The 21,795-nt window shown below is 42.9% G+C and overlaps 1 protein-coding gene across 1 annotated transcript in view; it reads left to right on the plus strand.

Annotated features, from left to right (window-relative positions):
• epas1b (endothelial PAS domain protein 1b) overlaps nt 1-21,585 on the plus strand; it is an 88,411-nt gene extending 66,826 nt beyond the window's left edge. Inside the window, exons 6-16 of the mRNA XM_037680621.1 lie at nt 187-389; nt 6,574-6,680; nt 13,374-13,521; nt 13,615-13,823; nt 13,912-14,141; nt 14,388-14,501; nt 17,225-17,733; nt 17,851-17,947; nt 20,536-20,623; nt 20,697-20,873; nt 21,038-21,585. Coding sequence (XP_037536549.1) covers nt 187-389; nt 6,574-6,680; nt 13,374-13,521; nt 13,615-13,823; nt 13,912-14,141; nt 14,388-14,501; nt 17,225-17,733; nt 17,851-17,947; nt 20,536-20,623; nt 20,697-20,873; nt 21,038-21,189 — 2,034 coding nt within the window. The 3' untranslated portion in view covers nt 21,190-21,585. The remainder of the gene's footprint in view (nt 1-186; nt 390-6,573; nt 6,681-13,373; nt 13,522-13,614; nt 13,824-13,911; nt 14,142-14,387; nt 14,502-17,224; nt 17,734-17,850; nt 17,948-20,535; nt 20,624-20,696; nt 20,874-21,037) is intronic.
• Nucleotides 21,586-21,795: the final 210 nt, after the last annotated feature.

Below are 21,795 nucleotides of genomic sequence, written 5' to 3' on the forward strand. Positions count from 1 at the left end.
TATATATGTGTGTGTGTGTGTGTATGTGTGTGTGTGTTTGTGTGTGTGTGTGTGAAGCAGGCAGAATTATGTTTCTTACAGAATATTTGGATGTGGATCCACGTGAAGAGCAGGAGTAAAGGTTAAGAAACACGCTGCATAAACGAGAAGGATAAGTTTTGTATTTCCACCTTTGCCTCCCTGCAGGTGCTGCACTGCACCGGCCACCTGAAGATGTACGATGGCTGCACCTTGAGGGTTCAGTGCGGCTACAAGGAGCCGCCGCTCACCTGTGCCGTCCTGATGTGCGAACCCATTTCACACCCGTCCAACATTGACGCTCCGCTGGACAGCAGGACCTTCCTGAGCAGACACAGCATGGACATGAAGTTCACCTACTGTGATGAAAAGTAAGGAGAACGTTTCCAACGCCTCACAGATATCAACTCTGAACATATTTTATTATTGTTCATCTTGAAGTCATCAGTGTTTGATTCTAACGTTTTCCTGTTTTCCTTCGGGCCATCTGAACCAGATCCTCCACCTCTTCATACAAACATCACACAACTTGATCCGATGAAAGCCAGGATTTAAGAAAATTAAAACAACTGCACTGATCTTTATTTTTACCTGTTTACAAAATTGTGCTTTTTGACTAAAATGAGCCTAAATATTTTGTTGGCTTAGCGGCCATCTTGGCATCTGTCATTTTAATTTTCTCAACTGACCAGTCAGAGTTTGTAAAACCACCTAGAAGAGATTGTTTTGTTCATCATATCTCTGCTTTGTCAATGACCTGCCAGAGGTCTGCAGGCGTTAGATGGACTGAAGGTGCAGGAAGTTCAAAGGTGCTCCTGGATCCGGGCGCCTCCGACAAGCCCATTTTACTGAGCTGGTTTTGGTCTTTCTCACACTGGTTCTTGGTCGATTCTCTGCAGTGTACTTCCTTCAGTCAGTTGTTCCCGGGGTTTCAGGATCATCATTCCAAACCTTTTACAGTTTTATTCTGTATTTCCTGGGTGCTGGATTTATTGGTAAACTCATGGATATTGGAAAACTTTTCCTGGACTTTAAACATACTGTATTGTTTTGTTCAGAGGTGTGCAAAGTGAAGTTATTTTTGTAATGATAAAAAAAACATAAAGCTTAACATTTTGTGTTGGTAGACACCATAGGCGTCACAACAATTATATGTGAAGAGGACGTACGTATTTAAAAAAATACTAATTTGGACACCCCCCAACCCACACACACACATTTACCATGAAATATTAGTTCACCCAGTGCTGTTTCCATTTCTTTGTGAAGGAATCCATTCATATTCAAACCAACCATTAAGAGTCCACTCAGGGTTTTTCTGGTTACCTACAACAACTCACTATACATGCAATGTTTCCTCTAAGTCACAGTTGTCAAACTCCAGGCCTCAAGGGCCACACAGCTGAATCAAATAAGGAGGTCATTAGCAGGACTTTGGAGAACTTGACTGCACTGAGAAGCTAATTCAGTCATATGATTCAGCTGTGTGGCATCAGAGACACATCTAAAAGTTGCAGGACTCTGGCCCTCGAGACCTGGAGTTTGACACCCCTGCGAAGTCACTTGGCTTGGCAGGGCGCTCATCTCTTTGGGGTTTTTGTCAACAGGGTGGGGGAAAGAGATGTAGACACCTCTGTGTTGTGTGCTAGCTTAGCACTACATTAGTGCCAGCAGTTGCTGACCGGGGTAGGGGGGTTGATATGCGTGAGAGAAGCCGAGCCCTATGTCTGTAGCATCTTAGTGTATCTGTTGTGTGTCACTAGCTTAGTGCTATGTTAGTCCCGTAGATGGGGGAGTTAGGATGTGTGAGAGAAGCAAAGCGTTCTCTATTCACACAAGGAGAACTGTTAGTCAGGCTACTTCTTGTTGTGCCATGCTCTCTAAAGTAGTTGTTGAATCAAGTGTTTACTTATGTAAGTAAACGTATATGTTGAACAACCCATTAAAAACACCGGAATGCAGGAAATGGCATCTAGTTCATTCAAAATTTTCTAGGGGAGGACTGCCCACGCCCCATTTGAAATGCTTCTTTTGACACCATTGGTAGACACCCAAATTTAAATTACAACCTTGTACACAAGCTTATTATGAGCTGATAAATATTTGTTTTTTGCTTGTCAGTGGACATGAGACATCATCAGTTTGCAGGTGTCTAATGGATAATAATTCTTTGTTTTCAAAAACTACTAAAAATATTATTAATAAAAATATAATAATAATATTCATTTATCTTCTTGTGGACCCATCACCTGCAGTAGGGGGCATACAAGTTGGGTGCATGATGCCATGGACAGTGGCCAAGGTGGTATCCTTAGCCCTCTGACTCTAGCTTATTAAAGCTGGCTCTTGGGACATGGAATGTGACCTCTCTGGCAGGAACACATCCTGAGCTTGTACGTGAGGTTGAGAGGTACCAACTAGATATAATTGGGCTAACTTCAACACATAGCAAGGGCTCCGGAACCAATCTCCTTGAGAGGGGCTGGACCTTATTCCACTCTGGAGTTGTCCATGGTGAAAAGTGCCAAGCTGGTGTGGGTCTACTTTTAACCCCTCTGACTTGGTGCCTGTGGTTTGGAATTTTCCTCGGTGGATGAGAGGGTGGCTTCCCTGCACCTTCAGGTGGGGGACAGGCTCTGACTGTAGTTTGAGCCTACATGCCATTACAGGCAAAGTATCCGGCCTTCTTGGAATCTTTGGCGAGGGTGTAGGAAGGCTGTCTTGGTTGACACGCCTTTGCAACATCTCATGGACATCTGGGGCAGTGCCAATTGGATTGTCAGACAGGGGTGGTGGTTCCCCTCTTCAAAAAGGGGGACTGGAGGGTGTGCTCCAATTATAGGGGCATAACTCTCCTTAGCCTCCCAGGTAAGACCTATTCAGGGGTACTGGAGAAGCGAGTCTGATTGTTGATCGAACCTCAGATCCAGGAAAAACGAGTTCTGTCCTGGCCATGGAACACTGAGTCAGCTCTTTACCCTGACTAGGGTCCTCGAGGGGTCATGGGAATTTTCCCATCCAGTCTACATGTGTTTTATGTACTTGGAGAAGGCTTTCGACCGTGTTCCTTGAGGTACACTATGGGGGGTGCTCCATGAGTGTGGGATGGGGGGGAGGGGGGCATTGCTATGGGCTGTTCAGTCACTATACAAGCGGTGCAAGAATTTGGTTCACATTGACAGCAGTAAGTCAGACACCTTTGGGGTGGGAGTTGGACTCTGCCAGGGCTGCCCATTGTCACTTATTCTGTTCATACCTTTTGTAGACAGAATTTCTTGGTGCAGCCAGTGAGAGGAGGGATTCTAGTTCGGTGGCCTCAGGATTACATCTCTGCTTGTTGCAGATGATGTGGTCCTGTTGGTGTCATCATGCCATGATCGCCAGCTCCCACTGGAGTGTTTTCCAGCCTACTGTGAAATGACTGGTATGAGAATCAGCACCTCTAAATCTGAGACCATGGTCCTCATTAGGAAAAGTGTGGATTGCTCTCTTCGGGTCTAGGGTGAGGTTCTGCTTCAAGTGGAGGAGTTCAAATATCTCTGTGTTTTGTTCACGAGTGAGGGAAAAATGGAATGTGAGATTGACAGATGGATTGGTGCAGCATCTGCACTATTGTGAAATCTGTGTTGGTCTTTTGTGATGAAGAAGGAGCTGAGCTGTAAGGCAAAGCTCTCTGTTCACCACCCTCACCTATGGTCACGAGCTCTTGGTAGTGACCGAAAGAATGAGATTGTGGATACAGGTGGTTTAAATGAGTTTCCTCTGCAGAGTAGCTGGACTTTCCCTTAGAGATAGGGTGAGAAGTTCAGTTATCTGGGAGAGACTCTGAGTAGAACCGCTGCTCCTCCACATCGAGAGGAGCCAGTTTAGGTGGTTTTGGCACCTGGTAAGGATGTTTCCTGTGTGCCTCCCTAGGGAGGTGCTTCGATGTCTCTCAGTTGGCCTGGGAACGCCTTGGAAACTTCCCAGAAAAGCAGGAAGAGGTGGCTGTAGAATGAGATGTCTGGGCCTCCTTGCTCAAGTTGCTGCCCCCGTGACCCTGACCCGACTAAGGAATAAGTGGAAGATGGATGGATGGATGGATGGATGGATGGATGGATATTCAGTTATGTCTTTAAAGTCATGATCATTTTGTAACTTTTGAGCGACAGTGGAGAGGAATGACTCCCTTACAATGGGAAGGAACCAGGATGAGAGAAACTTGACAGGTGTGTGTGTGTGTGTGGGGGGGGGGGGGGGGTTTGAGAAGTCCACAGTATATTTTAGACCAGTCTCAGACCAGAAACAGACAGAGCAGCCACCTTAGAACCTGATCCAGGTTACGTCACTTTCCAAGCATTTGATTAGAAAACATCGAATAATCAGAAGAATCATTTTAATTGCATCAAATCAGAGAAGCTGTTTGCAGAAGTGACTCATAAACGATTTGAAACTCTCTCAGAACAATAAGCTTTCAATAAGCTGCAGCTTCATGCTCTGGACTGCTGCCAAGTAAAATACAAGCCTGACAGCAGTGCTCACAGAAGAAAGTGGACTTTCTTCAGGGCGGGCGGATCAGTTTGGTCTGACAGAGACGCTACTTTGAGCCAAAAAGAAAAATGTTAAATCCAGAATAAGAAGCTGTCAGGACGTCAGGGGACATTGAGGTTCACGCATTAACACTTTCAGCTGTTGTCATTTCCCTCTGCAACTGTCATCTCAATGTCCTGTTTGCATGAACCGAACAGCAGCCATCTTAAAGGCCAAGAACCGGTTTGTTTTCAGGTATTTCTCTCCGACTGTTTTTGTGCAACGGCCCGAGTTGCATAAACACGCAGTCCTGTAATCTTATCAAGGTGCTCATGTGGGACAAAGGTTTCTTACAGAAGGAAAGTGCGTGCTGGCACAAACAAGGACCCGCTTTCATGTCTGTTTTCTTTTTCTGTGAGCTTTAATAGCCGCTCAAATCTATTCTCCAATTACATAAATGAGTTTTCTGTAGGTGGGTCGGCCTGCTGGCCCTGCAGGGACTTGGGCTCATTAGAGGAGGAACAGAAAGTTTCTTTAACTCACTGCTGGCAGCGCGAGAGCTCGCAGAAGGGAAAACAAAGTAATGGAGGTAGTGGAGAAAGAGGGGGGAAAGAAAAGAGTGAGTTTTCAACAAGTGGAAACAAGTCCAAGATCCTCTGTTTTCACAAGGAGAGAGGTTTGAGCAGAGACTGGAGTTTTATTTTCATACAAAACATGGATTAGTGTACAGCTGAGCCCCATCAGGATTATTAGTAAAGTGTTTGCTTTTTCCTGGTAAACTCTCACACTTGTGTGAGAGTTTATGAAGCATTCACACTATTGTGATCCATTTTTCTTCCGTATGGTTTTCGGCGTGATTCTCGTCCCCCAGTTTTTGTGCTATTTCAACAATTCATATAAAAATGTTCAGCTCTTTCAGGACAATCCTGTTATGACACAACTTTAGCTTTTTGCAATATTTAGTCTTTTCTACATTTTCTTCTCACAGAAAATGAATTAAGCTCATTTTGCATCCTTCAAATCTTTAGATCAGTTTACAACCTTATACTTCTCCTTTCACATTTTATTCTGCTTCAGCTTCTTTCAGCTTCCCTGTGCAAATTTAAACTTTGTTTTCAGCTACTTGTAGCTAATTTCAGCTGTTTTTTTCAGCTGTTCTGGGCTCCTTTCAGCTACTTTCTACTAACTTCAACTTTTTGGTGCTTTTTCTAACTTCTTTCTGCTAATTTGAGCTTGGTATGCTCCTTTCATGTTATTTCAGCAAGTTTCAGGTTTCTCTACTATTTCCACTACTATATAGCTATTTATGCTAATTTAAGCTTTTTCAGCTAATTCCACATATTTTGCACTCATTTCAACTTTTTTATTCTAATTCAACATAAATATGCTCTCTCCACTTCCTTCTTGTAATTTCAGCTTCTTTCTGCTTTTTGTTAATTACTTTTTAAGTGTTTTTAACTAATTTCAGCTTTTTTCAGATAATTTCTACATTTTTAGCTAATTTTTCCTTCTTTCAGCAAATACATTTTTTTCTGCTTTTTTTCTGCTAATTTAAGAATATTCTACCTTTTCAGCTACTGTTTTGCTATTTTTAGTTCATTTCAGCTGTTTTCAGATAAATTCAAGTTTTTTTTGTGGTAATTTCTGGTACTTTCAGCCTAGTTTTCTTTCTTCTAATTTCGTCTTGCTGTGTGCCTTTCAGCTTTTTTTTTTTTTTTTTTGCTAGTTTCAGCTTTTTCTACTATTTCAGCTACTTTTTAGCTGGTTTTGCTAAATTTAGCTCTTTTTTTTTTTTTTTTTTTGCTAATCTCCACATTTTTTTAGCTCATTAAACCTAAAGAGATTAAGAGTTCCCACAAGAGCGGGAAGAATCAAAGCCCAGAAAGGGACTGGCTCTGGTTCCTGACGGCCTGTCCATCTCTCCGTTTGATTTTCAAATCAGATCTGACACTTTTTGAAGTGCAGAACAGGACGCAGGTTGAGGTGGGAAGATTAAAGTTCAGAAGGTTCCGATTAATAATCTGATTACCTGTGTGTGTGTTTCAGAGTGACAGAGCTGATGGGTTACGCCCCCGAAGACCTGCTGGGACGTTCGGTCTATGACTTCTACCACGCCCTGGACTCAGACAGTGTCACCAAGAACCACCACAACTGTAAGTCCCACGTGTCCAAACTGTTCCACATGTCCAAACTGTTCCATGTGGCCAAACTCTCATAGGCAGAACCTGGAAGTTGGTTCCACAAGAGAGGAGTCAGAGAACTGAAAGATTGTTCTTCCATTCTGCTTTTGGAAACTCTAGGGACCGTGAGTAAACCTGCAGCCTTGGAGGAAGGTGCTCTGTTAGGAAAATATGGAACAATAACTCCACAATGATAAGTCAGTCTTGTAGAGCTATCTCAGCCTGAAATAAAAAATATTACATTTAAATTATTTCTTTCAATTTTAACTCTTTAAGGGCCTTTATTTAAAATATATATATATGCAGTAGTCCCTCGCTATTTTGCAGTTCGTTTATCATGATTCGCTCTATTGCGGTTTTTCAGAATAAGATTGGACATGACACACAATTGGCTGATTGATGGATGAGCCGCACGATAGCCATGGAATTTTTAGTTAAAACAAATTATTTTAAATTATTTAGCACGGACAGCACGGTGGCGCAACTGGTAGACCTGCTGCCTCTCAATGAGCAGGTCCCTGGTTCAAATCCCAGTCCTGGGGCCTTTCTGGGTGGAGTTTGCATGTTCTCTCTGTGCATGCGTGGGTTTTCTCCAGGTACTCCAGTTTCCTCCCACAGACCAAAAAACATGCATGTTAGGCTGATTGGTAACTCTAAATTGTTCCAGGTGTGAGTGAGAGAGTGAATGGTTGTTTGTCTCGTTTGTCTCTATGTGTCCCTGTGATGGACTTGCGACCTGTCCAGGGTGTACCCCGCCCCTCGCACAATGATTGCCGGACATGGCACCGGCGACCCCTGTGACCCAAAATGGAATAAGCGGGTAAAGAAAATGGATGGATGGATGGATATATATAATGTGTGTATATATATATATGTATATATATGTATATATATATATATGTATATATATAGTTATACAATATAAAATAAACTACTACCTACTACTTGTACTACTATTCCTACTTCACGGTTTTTCACTTATCACGGGTCTTCAGGGTACAGATCCCCCATGATAAACGAGGAATTACTGTATATTTCTGTTATTTTTTAAGCCACAAAATATTTATTTTACAGAAACTTTATGAAAAAAAAAAGAATAAATATATAGAAAGGCATTTTGATTAGTATTTCCTAAATGGAAGGGGAGGAGTGGTGGCACAGAGGCTAGAGAAGGTGGGCCTGTGATTAAAAGGTTGCCAGTTCAACTCCCTGGACCGACAACATCAAAATGTGGGTGGGAAAGGTGAAGCACCCACACCTGTCTCCACCCTCATTTGCCCCACTCTGGGCCCTTGAGCAAGGCCCTTAACCCCCACCATCTGCTCCCCCGGGTGTCCTAGATATCAACTCTCTGCTCCACACAGAGAGCTGTGGTAGCTCGGTGGTCTGTGGTTGTGTCAGGTCGGACATTTGGTGTAAAAACAATTTCCAAGTCTTGGTGTGAGTTACTTTTCTGTGGCGACCCCTGAAGAAAGGAGCAGCTGAATGAAGAAATAATATGCCCTAAATTATTGTTTACAATTGTTTATTTCCAGCCCTGACTTTGATGAAGACTCTCCAGCCCATCAGGAGTTGAGTCAAACTTACCCTCGTTTCTCGGTGGTCAGACGTAGAGGTTTTTTCTTTTCTTTTTTTCTTAACTCTGCCTGTGGTAGAAAAAATGTCCTGGCTGATCTGACCTGGAAATACGGTGCACCCACTAACAACGTCCTGCTGTGGGTGCAGTCAGCCGCTGTCAGCCATGGAGCATGTGATGCTGCAGCCTGCATGCATGCGAAACAACTTTTAGTACCAAATGTTTATTTGTGCACGTTACAAGTGAGATTTTGCTCTTTACATCCAAACTCAAACAATTTGGCTGAAATGTGAGGCAAGACTCTGACTGATAAAGTTCTGCTTCCAGGGTGAGTTGAACCAACCCATCTGTGATTTTTACAGACTCTCAAATATAAAAGTGGAGCATTAATGAGTTAATGTAAAAATCTAAAGGATAGGAATAGAGGTAAAAATAAAAAAACATTACTGAGAGGAATGTATTGGTTCATGATCTGATAAATATGGATTAAATGTTATATTTACAGTTTATTTTAATTTTTCTCCTCAGGAACACAGGTGTAGTAAAGTTACTGTGAGGTTGTGAGAGCATTTGAAAAAAATTCTGACATTAACAAAAGTCTGATTTTTAGGCTTTTTCAGAAAACATGTTTATTGACAGCGCCAAAATAAATTAATAAATAAAAACACAAACAGAAAAAAATATGTGGCTGATTTTTTTTCCCCATAAGTTCTTTCAAGAGTTAATGTGAGATGAAGCTTCATCAGAAGTGAAGCAGCATTTTGGATCAACCAAAGATTTTTTAGAGAGTTTTATAGACACCAAAAAGGAACAATGTAGTATTCTTTAATAAAAACGCTCAAGTAATACAGGCAATAATTAAACCGATCCTTTGCGGACAAATAATCTCAAATCATTGTTTGGTGAAAATCCACAGACATTTGTTCTTTGTTCTTTATCCAAGGACAGATTGAACCCAGAATATATTAAATTTAGTTGTTGTGTTTTTTATTGTACTGAAGCTAGCAGACAGGAAGAAAGGTCCTCTGACTGCACAGCCATTCATCGCAGATATCAAGTGCTTTTCTTTGATGGTTATTTGGTCGTACAGTTTGATCCAGTTATACATGTATATCTGTTCGTATGCATGTGTGTTCCTACCTGTGTGTGCAGAGCTGGGGCATTAAGGGCTATTAAGATGTCTTTTATCAAATTAGGTGCAGCCACTGATGGCCTGATGAGGTTTGCACACGTCTGGTGCCACAAGCCCAGCTGACAGGGGACCAGGTGGCTCATGTTCCAATCTAATGACACTGTTTGTGAGAGTCTGCGAGCAGAGGGGCCTCTAAAGTGTCATGGCTATTCTCTCTGCGCTGACAGCGTGGCGTCATTAAACGCTAGGAGCTGCAGACTTCTGCAGCATCATCTATGTGTGTGACCCGCAACAACAACAACAGCAATATTAACGTGTGTTGTTCCCAGATGGTCGTGGTGTACTGACACATCTGAGTAGTTACCACTAACCACACACTCTTGTTTGCCTGTCTTATTAGGAGTGTTCCTTCTCCCTAGAAACATTCCTAAACGGACAGGTAGACAGAAACGCAGAGTAAAAAGTAAGCCTCCAACAAACAGTCACTGCGTGAAAACCGAGTAATATAGAAGAAATTTAAAAACAGGAAGTGGTAGAAGCCACTATTGAAGGAAAGTCATTACAGTGTGATTAAAGTTTGTCTAGACAGTTTGGATTTAACAGGTTTTCTTCATCTGCATCTTTTTCGTTGAGCTTAAAGAACTGAGGCAACAGTGGTTGTATGCTCAGCTTCTTCACCTCACCTGTTGAAGCTCGTACCTCCTTCAGAGTGGTCTCAGGTGTCTTGGCGGTCTCTCAAACTGTTCTTTTTAACGGTCTCTCAGTTTGTGAGGACGATCTTGGTAGATTTACACATTTTCCCATATTTCTTAATTTCTTGATGATGGATGTAAGAGAACTCCTGGGGGTATTCAGGAGTTTAGAAACATTTTGTATCCATCCATTTGTATCCATCCCCTGACGTATACTTCATACTCTTTACGTAATAATGTTTTCTATGGGTTCCATCGGAGCAGTCACTTTAAAGGGGATGAATATTTGGGCAGACACATATTTTACAATACATTTGCTATTTAATTATTATATCACAGTAGAAACATGATTTAACTTTGTCACTGAAGGTTTATTTTTTGTTTTTCTTTGTGATGAAGGACAATTTTTTATAGACAGTAACTGACAGCAAGAATAGGATATGAATATTGTAGACAGGCACTGTAAATACCTTTATACCCCCCTCAAATCTGATCTTCTTAATGCACAACTATGTTTAGTCATAAAACATTGGATACATTTCATTTGATCCTTGAAGTCAAGGTGCATTTTCCCCGTGACATTATCTGATTGCAAGAAGAACCTCTATTATGTAGCATTGCCTTATTCTGAAACACACCAGGAATAATCATTCAAAGCTTTGAGGTGAAAATCTAAAAAGTTTTTCTACCAATACTTGTCAGAAAATATCATGACAGAAACTGGTTTCACATTTCTGGGTTTGACATAATTTTCTCTTCTCAAGCTCTATTTGAATTTTGGCTTTCAGAGATTTTTTCCTAAAATGCGAGATAAAAAAAAAAAAAAGACTGCGCCCCTCCTTCTCTCCTTCTCCAAGTCATCTGCAAACTTGAGCTGGCTTAAATTTTCTGAGATGAAAGAGCCTCTATCTGAATGTCTCCCACACGAACACCAGCCGCTCTCACGGCCAACGTGACCAGCCCGTCGGTCAGCACATGCTAACATCCCTGCAGCATGCAACGCTGCCCCAAGACGACACACACACACACAGTGTCAGTGGCCTAATGTACTGTTTCTGACCAGTCTTGCTTGTTTCCCACGCTGTCCAGCGCTGAACTCTGGACGGCAGCCAGCACATCTCCTCCTCAGCTCTCAGTCAAACATCCAGCTTTATTCTGCCAACACACATTTACTAAATGATGATATTACATGTTTTTAAAGGAAAAATTGAAATGTTGAAGCAAGTTCCTCTAACATGACCTTTGACATCAGACATATTTAGCCTTGCACCACTCTGAACTGTAACTGTTGCCATAGTTTGGAGCTACTTGTGGGTTTAACTCTGCTTTATAAACCGTTCGGCTGGGAGGTGTCTGCTTTTTATCTGAAGGTCAAATCAAGGTGAATGTATGGAGACGTTTGTGTCCTGTAGATGGTTTTTGTGGAACAGTAAAACCTTTCAGAGGCGGTGATTTTCTTCACCCAGTATAAAATGCTTCCAACCTTTTCTCCAGATCACAGCTGATCAGATACCAAACTGGTCTCTCTTGTAAATGAGTCCTTGACGCTCAGCGAGACTAACCTGTATAAATAAAGGTTGAATGATCAGTGTTGTTTTTTAGCTATTCTGTTCCTAAAATGTGCATGAAATACACAAGTTGAGTTTAAATTACTGACCAAAAACAAAGCTAAAGTGGAAAGACTGGGTGTAAAATCTAGGTCAACGATGCTACTGGCACAGGGTTAAAATGGAAAGCAGCAGCCAGGAGATGCTGATCAAATGTATTGATAAAGTGATCATCATTAGTGTGATCACCTCGATAAAAGCAGATCATTGCAGTTTTGGAGAACACAGGTGTGTATGTTAGCATCATACCAAGTTGGAAAGGCAAGAGCAATGACTTCAGAGAAGCAACTGTTGCTTCCCTGTATTTTGGTAAGGGTTAAAGGTCATTTGGAAATGATCTGGAGTCCACCTCTCTACAGAGAGAAAGATTATTCACAAGTAGAAAACAGTTCAGATGTTGATCCTCCCAGGAGTGGATGTCCCAGAAGAAATCCACAGAGCTCCGTCTCAGACACCACAGACCTCGGGTGCCAGGTTAAAAGTTTTATTTTGTCACAATTCAAATACTGAAAGACATAACATGGAGAGCTTGTGTTGAAGAGTTTCCAACAAAAAAACAAAACCATGGCAGCACAACTTAGGTTTGTAAAAAATAATAATAATAATTCTGAATAGACCACAGTACTTCTGGAACAGGGTGGAAGGTGGCTCAGTTAGTGGAGCTGCCGACTCACAGCAAGAAGGTTGCCAGATCGAATCCTGGCCTGGGGGCATTTTTGAGTGGAGTTTGCATGTTCTCTCTGTGCTTGTGTGGGTTTTCTCCGGGTGCTCCGGTTTCCTCCCACAGACCAAAAACATGCATGTTAGACTGATAGGTAACTCTAAATTGTCCCTAGATATGAGTGAAAAAGTGAATGGTTGTTTGTCTCGTTTGTCTCTATGTGTCCCTGTGATGGACTGGAGACCTGTCCAGGGTGTCCCCTGCCTCTCTCACAGTGACTGCTGGATATGGTCACCAGTGATCCACACTACCTTAGGAGAGCTGTGTAAAGATGAAGGTCTGAAAACTTCCATGAACTAAAACAATGTTATATTGAGCCAAAATTCCTCCACAACCATGTGAGGGATGAATCACTGCTGAGCGGTATCACTGCTAAAGATCCTCGTCCTACAAACTGCTGCATCTCTGGCTGGTCTTAGTTGGTCATACACAGCTTTATCATTTTCCTCTTGTTTTGCTTTAATTATAACAATTTAGAATCTGTTGTGTGAATTTTGTACCCTTGAGGTTAGACTTGGAAAGAATAGATCCTGCTAAAAACCAGATCATTATACGTCCGTCGAGTGGTGGACATATCCTGGTATAGTCTCTGTACGTGCGTCATCTGTAAAATTTCTCTTGTTCGGCTCATAACTTCTGATCCGCTCAAGATAATGTAATGAATCTTCATTTACATATGCATTACTAGACAGAGTGTAGCATACACTTTTCATCCCCCCAGCTTCAAGGTCAAGGTCATAAATCAAGGTCAAAGTAGAAACAACTTTTTTACTTGTCTAGGTCATTGCTATGATTGTTGACGGACGTATGTGGTACTCTTGTTTTTATTTTGACCTGAAACACACAAGCCTTGCATGAGGGATGGTGAACTAGTATTAAACTATCTGCTGGAAACATGTCATGCACATCAGCTCTTTTCTGCCTTTGTGTGTCTGCAGTGTGCACCAAGGGTCAGGCAGTGAGCGGTCAGTATCGAATGTTGGCAAAGAATGGTGGCTACGTCTGGGTGGAGTCTCAAGGAACAGTCATCTACAACAGCCGAAACTCTCAACCGCAGTGCATCGTGTGCGTTAACTACGTCCTCAGGTGAGTGCATTTCAGGCAAACTTTGTAGACACTTCCAAAGTGTTTGTTGCTTTACGCTCAGTCCAACTCACTGTGTCTCCACCGATCATGCAGTGACATCGAGAACAAGTCGGTGGTTTTCTCCTTGGAGCAGACGGAGGCTCTGTTCAAGCCACAACACATGAGCAGCTTCTTCTCTTCTGGAGAAGTGGGCATGAATGAAGAGCTAGGAGACTCCCTCTTTACCTCACTGAAAGAGGAACCAGAGGACCTTGCTCAGCTTGCTCCAACACCTGGAGACACCATCATTTCCCTGGACTTTGGTCAGTAATGACCTCTGACACGTCTGCTCTCTGGTTTATGTGTACAACATAAACCAGGGTCTGACTTATTTCTGACTCATCCTCTCAGGTCGCCCTCAGTTCGAGGAGTCCCAACAGACTGCGTCGTTCACCCCATCTACATCCATGCCTCCTCCAGGACCTTCATCATGGCCAAGCGAGGGGCACAAACCCTCTCCTGCAGCCTCGGCCCAAACCTTGCCTGCTGTTCCAGGGGACGTGGCTAACAGGCCAACATTCACTGTGCAGCAGAACCCTCAGTCGGGCAGCGTCACTCCGAGCCTCAGCAGCTGCTCCACGGTGAGGACAACAATTGTTCGGCTGAAAAGATGAATTCGTCAGCCGCTGGTTGATTGGGTTCATTTATTAGTTTCCTTTTTGTCTGTTCAGTGAGCTCAGTAAAAGTGGGCAAAGTGTGTGAGAATGCCGGGGGTGGTCGTTTGGATGGAACAGGCTGTTAGCAGTGAATGGAGCCTTCGTCATCTTTTACTCTTTTTGTCTCTCTGCCTTTCCTCTCATCTGATTTCTTCTGTTGTTCGCCTGCAGCCCAGCAGTCCAGGTGATTATTACAGCTCAATGGAGAGCGACATGAAGCTGGAGCTGACTGAGAAGCTGTCTGCCCTGGACTCAGAGGGAAACAGCAGCTCTGCAGCCACTCAGGTGGGAAACCACAGCCGCACAAACATTTCTTATTTATTCTCACATCAGACTTTCAGTTCAGTTTCACCACTTTTCTAAAAGCTGTGGCTCCGAATCAATAGCTTGTTTCTCTAAAACTCATTGAAAATGTTTTGGATTTCACCTTTAATTTATTCAGCTTAAAGGTTTGTTGTTTTGTTTTTAAACCAACCACACGGTCCCGTCAGATCAAGATGGAGTTGCATCTTCTCTTGCGACCACATCCTGGGAGGTTGTCTACAATTTTGCGAACTTATATACTTGTTTTAATTATGTCATCTGTGGTCAGGGGAGCATGACGCTGCATGGAGATGTTATTTTAGCCTTTACCTTTACCATAGATACCTATAATCTCACTGCTCCATGTTGAGTGCTGCAGATGATGATGTCTAAGTAATATGTGGCTGTTTCCTTTAAATAGGCTGAATGTCTGATGAAAAGCTCCTGTGATACTGATTAGGGTCAAACATTTAAAAACATGTCTATAGTGCAAATAATGTATTTTTAATGAGGCTAACAAATCTGTCCATAGTCTTGTAGCATATTTAAAGAAATAAAATAAATATTTTTTGCATGTCTTGTTTTTCAACTCTGTTTCATATTAAAGGCATTCAGATTAGAAAATTGCTTTTAACTGAATTACTATTCAGGAGAAATAAAACCTTGTTTAAATATTCTGTTAAGTTACAAACAAACACATTTCTTTTCATCTGAAGAGTTGTATTTTTGTGCAGACATGGATTATGAGGCTGGTCTTTGGTTTGCAAAGTGCTTTTTGGGGAGAGAATGTTTAAAAATGATGGAAAACTTCAGGTTCCTGAGATAACTTTATTGTAAGATGGTACTGAAATCACAAAAAACTCTTAGGCCACACCGTTTGTAGATGATCGGTACTAAATTTATGGTTCAGAATAATTCAACAAAACTTCTAATGTGTGTTAAAGTTTATTTTTTAGCTTTTATTCTTATATGTTTAGTGCATCTTTGACATGGTTCATTACTTGCACACTAATAATTGTTGCACTTAGCCATCCATCCATCATCCATCCATCCATGTATCCATCTATCCATCCATCCATCATTCATCCATCCATCTATTTATCCATCCATTTATTCATCCATCCATTCATCCATCCATCTATCATCCATCCATCCATCGGCATCACAACCATTATATGTGAAGGGGACGTGTCCCCCCACATTCAAAAAAACGTTCATTTGGACCCCCACACACACACTTTTACCATGAAACATTAATTCGGTCGGCGCTGTTTCTCTTTTTTTGTGAACAAATCCATTCCACTTGATTGATAGGAGAATACTCAAACCACTAAAAGTCCACTCCAGGTTTTCCAGTTTACCTACATCTCTCCAGCAGTCTGCAGTGCTTCTCCTCTGCGTCTCCTCCCGCCTCGCCCTCGTTCGGCAGAGAACGCGCACAGGTGGAGGAGGTGGAGACACCTCTGTGTTGCTTGCTTGTCAGTTATCGAGCTAAGTGCAGGCAATTGTTGTCTGGGGGGTTGATCATAAACATATATACATGTGGATGCTTGAGAGAAGAGGAGCGCTACGTCTGTAGCATCTTAGCCGAGCAGTAACTGTGACCCTGTAAGACGCTGCAAGTGTAAGAGATGTTGTGTGTTAAAGTGTATTAAAGTTAAAATGTCTTTAAACCCCACAGCTGAATTTACACAAACTTGGTGAGAAACATGCTTTAAATGTGTGGAATTAAAAGAAAAAAATCTAGGTGAATTGTTGCTTTTTTGTATACTAGTGTACACTATTTTTACACACACACACGCGCACGCGCATGCACAAACACGCACACACAAACACACACACATCAGTGTGTCCCCTCCACATTACAGATGCTTCTGATGTCCTTGCATCTATCCATCCATCATCTTCTGCTTATTCTAAAGGCGGATCTCGGGGGCAGCAGCTTGAGCAGGGAGGTCCAGACATCTCTTTCCACAGCCACCTCTTCCAGCTCTTTTGGGAGGACCTCAAGGCGTTCCCAGGCCAACTGAGAGACGTAGTCCCTCCAATGTGTCCTGGGTCTTTCCCGGGGTTTTGGACATCCCTTGAAGCACCTCCCTAGGGAGGCGCTCAGGAAGCATCCTTACTAGATGCCTGAACCACCACAATTGACTCCTCTCGATGTGGAAGAGCAGCGGTTCTACTCCGAATCTCTCCCGGATAACTGAACTTCTCACCCTGTCTCTAAGGGAGAGTCAAGCTAGCTACCCTGCAGAGGAAACTTATTTCAACCGCTTGTATCCACAATCTCATTCTTTCAGTCTCTACCCAGTTTGTGATAGGTGAGGGTAGGAACATAGACTGACCGGTAACCATAGAGTTTTGCCTTACAGCTCAGCTCCCTCTTCACCACAACAGACCGGCACATAGTCTGCAACACTGCAGATGCTGCACCAATACATCTGCCAGTCTTGCACTCCATTTTTCCCTCGCTTATGAACAAAACCCTAAAATACTTAAACTCCTCCACTTGAGGCAGAACTTCATCCTCAACCCGAAGAAAGCAATCGCTAAATCGCTAAGTGCAACTTGACGATTTAGCAAACTGTATTCCTGCAAACAATCAAAAATAGATTTTATACATTGGTTACTTTTAATATGAAAATCTGTTTGAATATGAGCACATGATGAATTTTTACACCACTGTTTGGCTCGCTTTCTTTCAGGCGGACCTGAGTGACTTGGATCTGGAGACTTTGGCTCCTTACATCCCGATGGATGGTGAGGACTTCCAGCTGACCCCTATAATCCCGGAGCCAGAGCCCATGGAGGGGGCTCAAGGAGGATCCATGGGGAGCAACAGCAACCTGAACATCCAGCAGAGCTTCAGCAACATTGCCAACCTCTTCCAGCCACTGACCTCCCCTCCTCAGCCAAAAAACCACTTCCAGTCACGGCCTCAAGCGTCCTGGGTCACCAGGCAGAGGAGAGGCTCCAGCCAGGGGGCTGCGGATACCCAAATAAGGTCGTATATGATGAGCCACATGCAGAATCCCCCATACCAAACACCGGCCAGCACACCTTTGTCTTCAATGCAATGGCCTCCTGACCCGTTAATAACCTACCAGCAACAACAACAAAAAGGGCCCCCAAAAGCCTACATGATGGACAACTTATCAGGAGAGGAGCGTCCATCCTGTCAGCAGAACATGTCATACCTGCTACAGAAACAGAGGTAACAAGCTTCTAATAATTTCAAATCACACAGATATAGCAAAACTACATTTAGGTCTAAATGTGGAGTCAGTTTTATGATTTGTTCTGATATGTATGATATTTGTGTTTTGTATAGGTCTATTGATAATTTCATTCAAGCTTACAAAGACACGAGTCCAGCCAGAGTGGCCTTGGCCAACAGTATCAAGCGCTCCTTCAATCAGATGGCTGAGGTCAGTTTCCATCATCACACTGGAAAAAAACAGTTTTCGTTTTTCTAGACGTCAAAACAAAAAACTCATCTAGGCCTAATGCAGTATTTAGGTTTCCACCATCAAAATACGACTTTCCAAAATATGAAAACTTTTTTATCTTGCTTTTGAGGGCAATTTTAAAACTTTTGTTCAAACACTGCAAAATTTGTTGTTTTAATTTTTCTGTCTTGGATGAACTTTGATCATATAACGCTGCCTAGATCTCTTTCTCAATTAGCAGCTACTCTTCTGAGAATAATGCCTACCCAAACCAAACTTTTCAGCTTGCGTTAGTACCGGGCAGGACGGACAGGAAGGGTTTCACTCATTCCCAGAGAAAATATGTCAGCAAAAAACCAACACAAGATAGACAACAGCTGCAGCAGTGATGTAAGAAATAGTAGATACCAGGCATGTGAGCCAACAACGGAATGAGACATGAGACTAAAAGCAGCTTCATATAAACCAGCAGTTCTGAGGGTTTGTCTTGCAAATCCCAATCCCTGGTGAACAAGAAAGATGAGATGGAACTCTGGGTTTTCAACAACCTAATGAACAGCTGTTGGAGAGTCCCTGCTTTTTAGAACTTGAGTTATTGACCTATGTGCCTATTCATCTTAGGTGATATGATGCCTGATTGGAGCTTCCATGTGGTACAGAGGCAGGTGAATGTCTGGTAGTTGGATGGGATTTCCCCTTTCTGGGGGTCTTTCATGATCAGAACTGTCTGGCCTTAGGTCAGCTACTCTAGGTGTGTCCCTTCCATTAGCATCTGGTTCATCTGAGCAGCTAGGCATTCATGGACAGCAGTCAGTTTCGTTAACCAGTAGGTGTGCATCATGTCAGGCCCATGTGTAGTTCAGCTCTTCATTTCTGAGACTCTGTCTTGGATATCTGCCGCTGTGATGGATACTCCCGTATGATTCTTCAGTATTGCTCAGTCTCAGCTTTTGGTGGATCTACCCTTATATTGTTCCCCTGCCCCTGAGAATACACTCTGGATGGTGTGGTGGAGAATAAACACGGTATTTTCCACCACACCATCCAGATTGTACTCTCAATAGTACATTAAGAGTACACTCTGGATGGTGTGGTGGAGAATACTCTATTTATTCTCCTGGCTTCTGCTTGTCGAGGATACCTCCTCAGCCAAATAGCCAGATCTTTGAAGTGTTGTTTGGCAGACTCAGTTATGGTGAAGTTGCTGTATTTTTGTGGTGGATATTTCTTCATTGCACCTTTCTTTTGCCTTTATTTTTGCTTCCAGCCTCTTTGTCCAAGCGGGACAATGCTTCTTATTAGTTGTAGGTTTGATCATATAGCCAAGCACTTCGTGAACACTAGTGGCTGTGGAAAATACCATCATATTTGTCTCTGTTATGGTGTCTGTAGAGATACTTAACAGGCAGTCACATAGTTTAGCAGACTTTCAGAAGGTACTTTGTGTCAGTCTTAGCAAGGGGTTCAGATCAGAAATGTCAAGCTTGGTCAAAATCTTCATTCTCAGGTCAGCTGCCCTTGCATTCAGTTCCTTAGGGCTCTTCAATAGGGCTTTGTGCCCATACTCTGATGGTGGGGATGATACATCAACCTTGACCTATCATCCTGGCTCCCCCTTGCCATAGCATCTTTGTTGTACTTCGTTGATCTCTAAGCACGGTTGCAGATTTCTTGCTTGAATGTTGGAATACTGGGTCTGAAGTTTTTTGAGCCAATATGGATGTTGGATATTGAAGCTTAGTTCCACATCCTTCCCATACTGTATAGCCCCTCTCTCTTGCTCACATATTATCATTCCAACAGTGTTAGTTCTCTGCCCTTGTCCATGCATGTCTTGTTCCAGTAGCCCATTTCTCATCAGAATGTCCTGGTTCCACAACATCTGATGCACACTTTGTTAATCCGGGCAAAACATCCATGCTGGCACAGCTTTATTTTTATATCACTCGCTCATTTTGCAACTGAGGATATTTCCTCGGTTAGTTGGTGGCACCGGGGTTGAACCCCTGATCTTCCCAACCACTGTGTGATAGAAAACACCAAAAATATAAAAGTAATCCAGTGTTCAGGAAGTAGCAACAAATAGAAACTTACGCAATCCTACACCCGTCTTCCCATTCAAAATGTTTACTTTTCTTCAATAGGTGTATTTTCCTGTATGTATAAAACAACTTATAAACCTATTTTAAGAGACCAATATCCCCTGCCACCTTGCATACCAAACTTTTAAACAAAGACTTTGAGCAAGTTTGAGCTCTCTGGGAATATGTTGGGGTTTACTCGCAGCTATGACCACACCATGTTTTACCTCAGTGTCAGCACAATTGCCTTGAGTTATGGTCATTTTTGTGTTTTCTAAAATGCATGAACTATGACAGCAATTTATTCATCTGTAGATGTACATGCAGTTCAGTATTCTTCAATAAAACCCATTAATGGGATCAGAAGACATTTTACTAATAAATGCACCTGGAGAAAATTAAAGGGATTGTAGTGGAAGTATAGGTGTTTACTGTGTATCAATAAAAATAATATAAAAAGATATAACTGAAAGTATTTTTTTTCAGGATGAAAGGAAGCCGACAGAGTTCATATGGAAGAAGATGAGGGGTGACGGCTGTATGGACCGCTCCCTCAGCACAGGATCACTGACAGGTGAGTGCGTGTGCGTTTTCCTCACCTGCTCTTCTCATCAGTTGGATTTTAACCTTGGACCCTTTCCTCACAGATTCAGGGATGAGCAGAGTGATGCACGGCAGCGCAGCTCCGTTTCCCAGCCCTCAGCATCAACACAGGAAGTCTCAGTATCAAGGAAACTGGATAAGTGGCGGAAATGAGAAAATCTTCCCCCCAAAGAGCTGCAGCTACACTGATTATAACACACTGCCTTCTAACAAGTCACAGGGTGAGCTGGGAGGGTTTTAAAAACATCCTCACTGTCTACTCATGCTTTTTTCTTTCTGTTACGCTGCACAAAGTTTCTAGTTGAGTTATTGGCAAACGTGAAAAATAAGCAGCTCTGCAGTGACTTTTTTAAATGTAAATGAACCCGTTTTCATTCATTTCCAGGCATAGTGAGCCGTTTGCTGGGCCCTTCGTTTGAGCCCTCATGTTTGCCGGAGTTGACCCGTTATGACTGTGAGGTCAACGTCCCACTGCAGGGCAACCTACACCTCCTACAGGGCTGCGACCTGCTGCAAGCCCTGGACCAGGCCACCTAGAGCCCCCAGGTCCAAATTCCCGACATAAACCTGGACTTACGCCCAGCCCTGAGCCCCAACTTGCAGCCATGACTACATCTCTCTTCACCTGTTGTGCCTCCAGGCCTCCTGAGAGTCCCAACATTAAGCTACCTGTAGAGCACAGCATTCAGTACCACATCCTGCCTTACTCGGCCCACACAATCCGCTTCCCCCGTCCTTTTTCTAGTTCCTCGTACAAACTAAACGTGCAGCGATAGTGAGGTCAGGCTGCCCCCGTTCTCTTTCTACCCCCCAAACTTGTGGCTTCAACCAGATGCAGGTTCAGTAGAAAAGCTTCCCTGCACTGAACCCCCCACATCAGACCACCCACATACACGATATAAGCAACCCACAGGTCACTGGGTGGACATATAGAGGTCAGTGCTGGATATTTAACAGAATATATGATGTTGCTCTCACCTGTGTTGTGTTTTCAAGAGTTCTGACACTGGGATCTCACTGGGGTTGGCGCTGTGTTCAGAGACACAGACTGTAGACTGGGTCCATTTGTAGAAGGGGGTGTTAGATAGCCCTAGAAACCCCGTCTACCAGAACCCCCCCCAGCACGCCAGCGACCATCCGATT

This window comes from Nematolebias whitei, chromosome 1 (assembly GCF_014905685.2).
Source record: "Nematolebias whitei isolate Nwh7 chromosome 1, NemWhi1, whole genome shotgun sequence".
In the NCBI taxonomy this organism is placed as follows: Eukaryota; Metazoa; Chordata; class Actinopteri; order Cyprinodontiformes; family Rivulidae; genus Nematolebias; species Nematolebias whitei.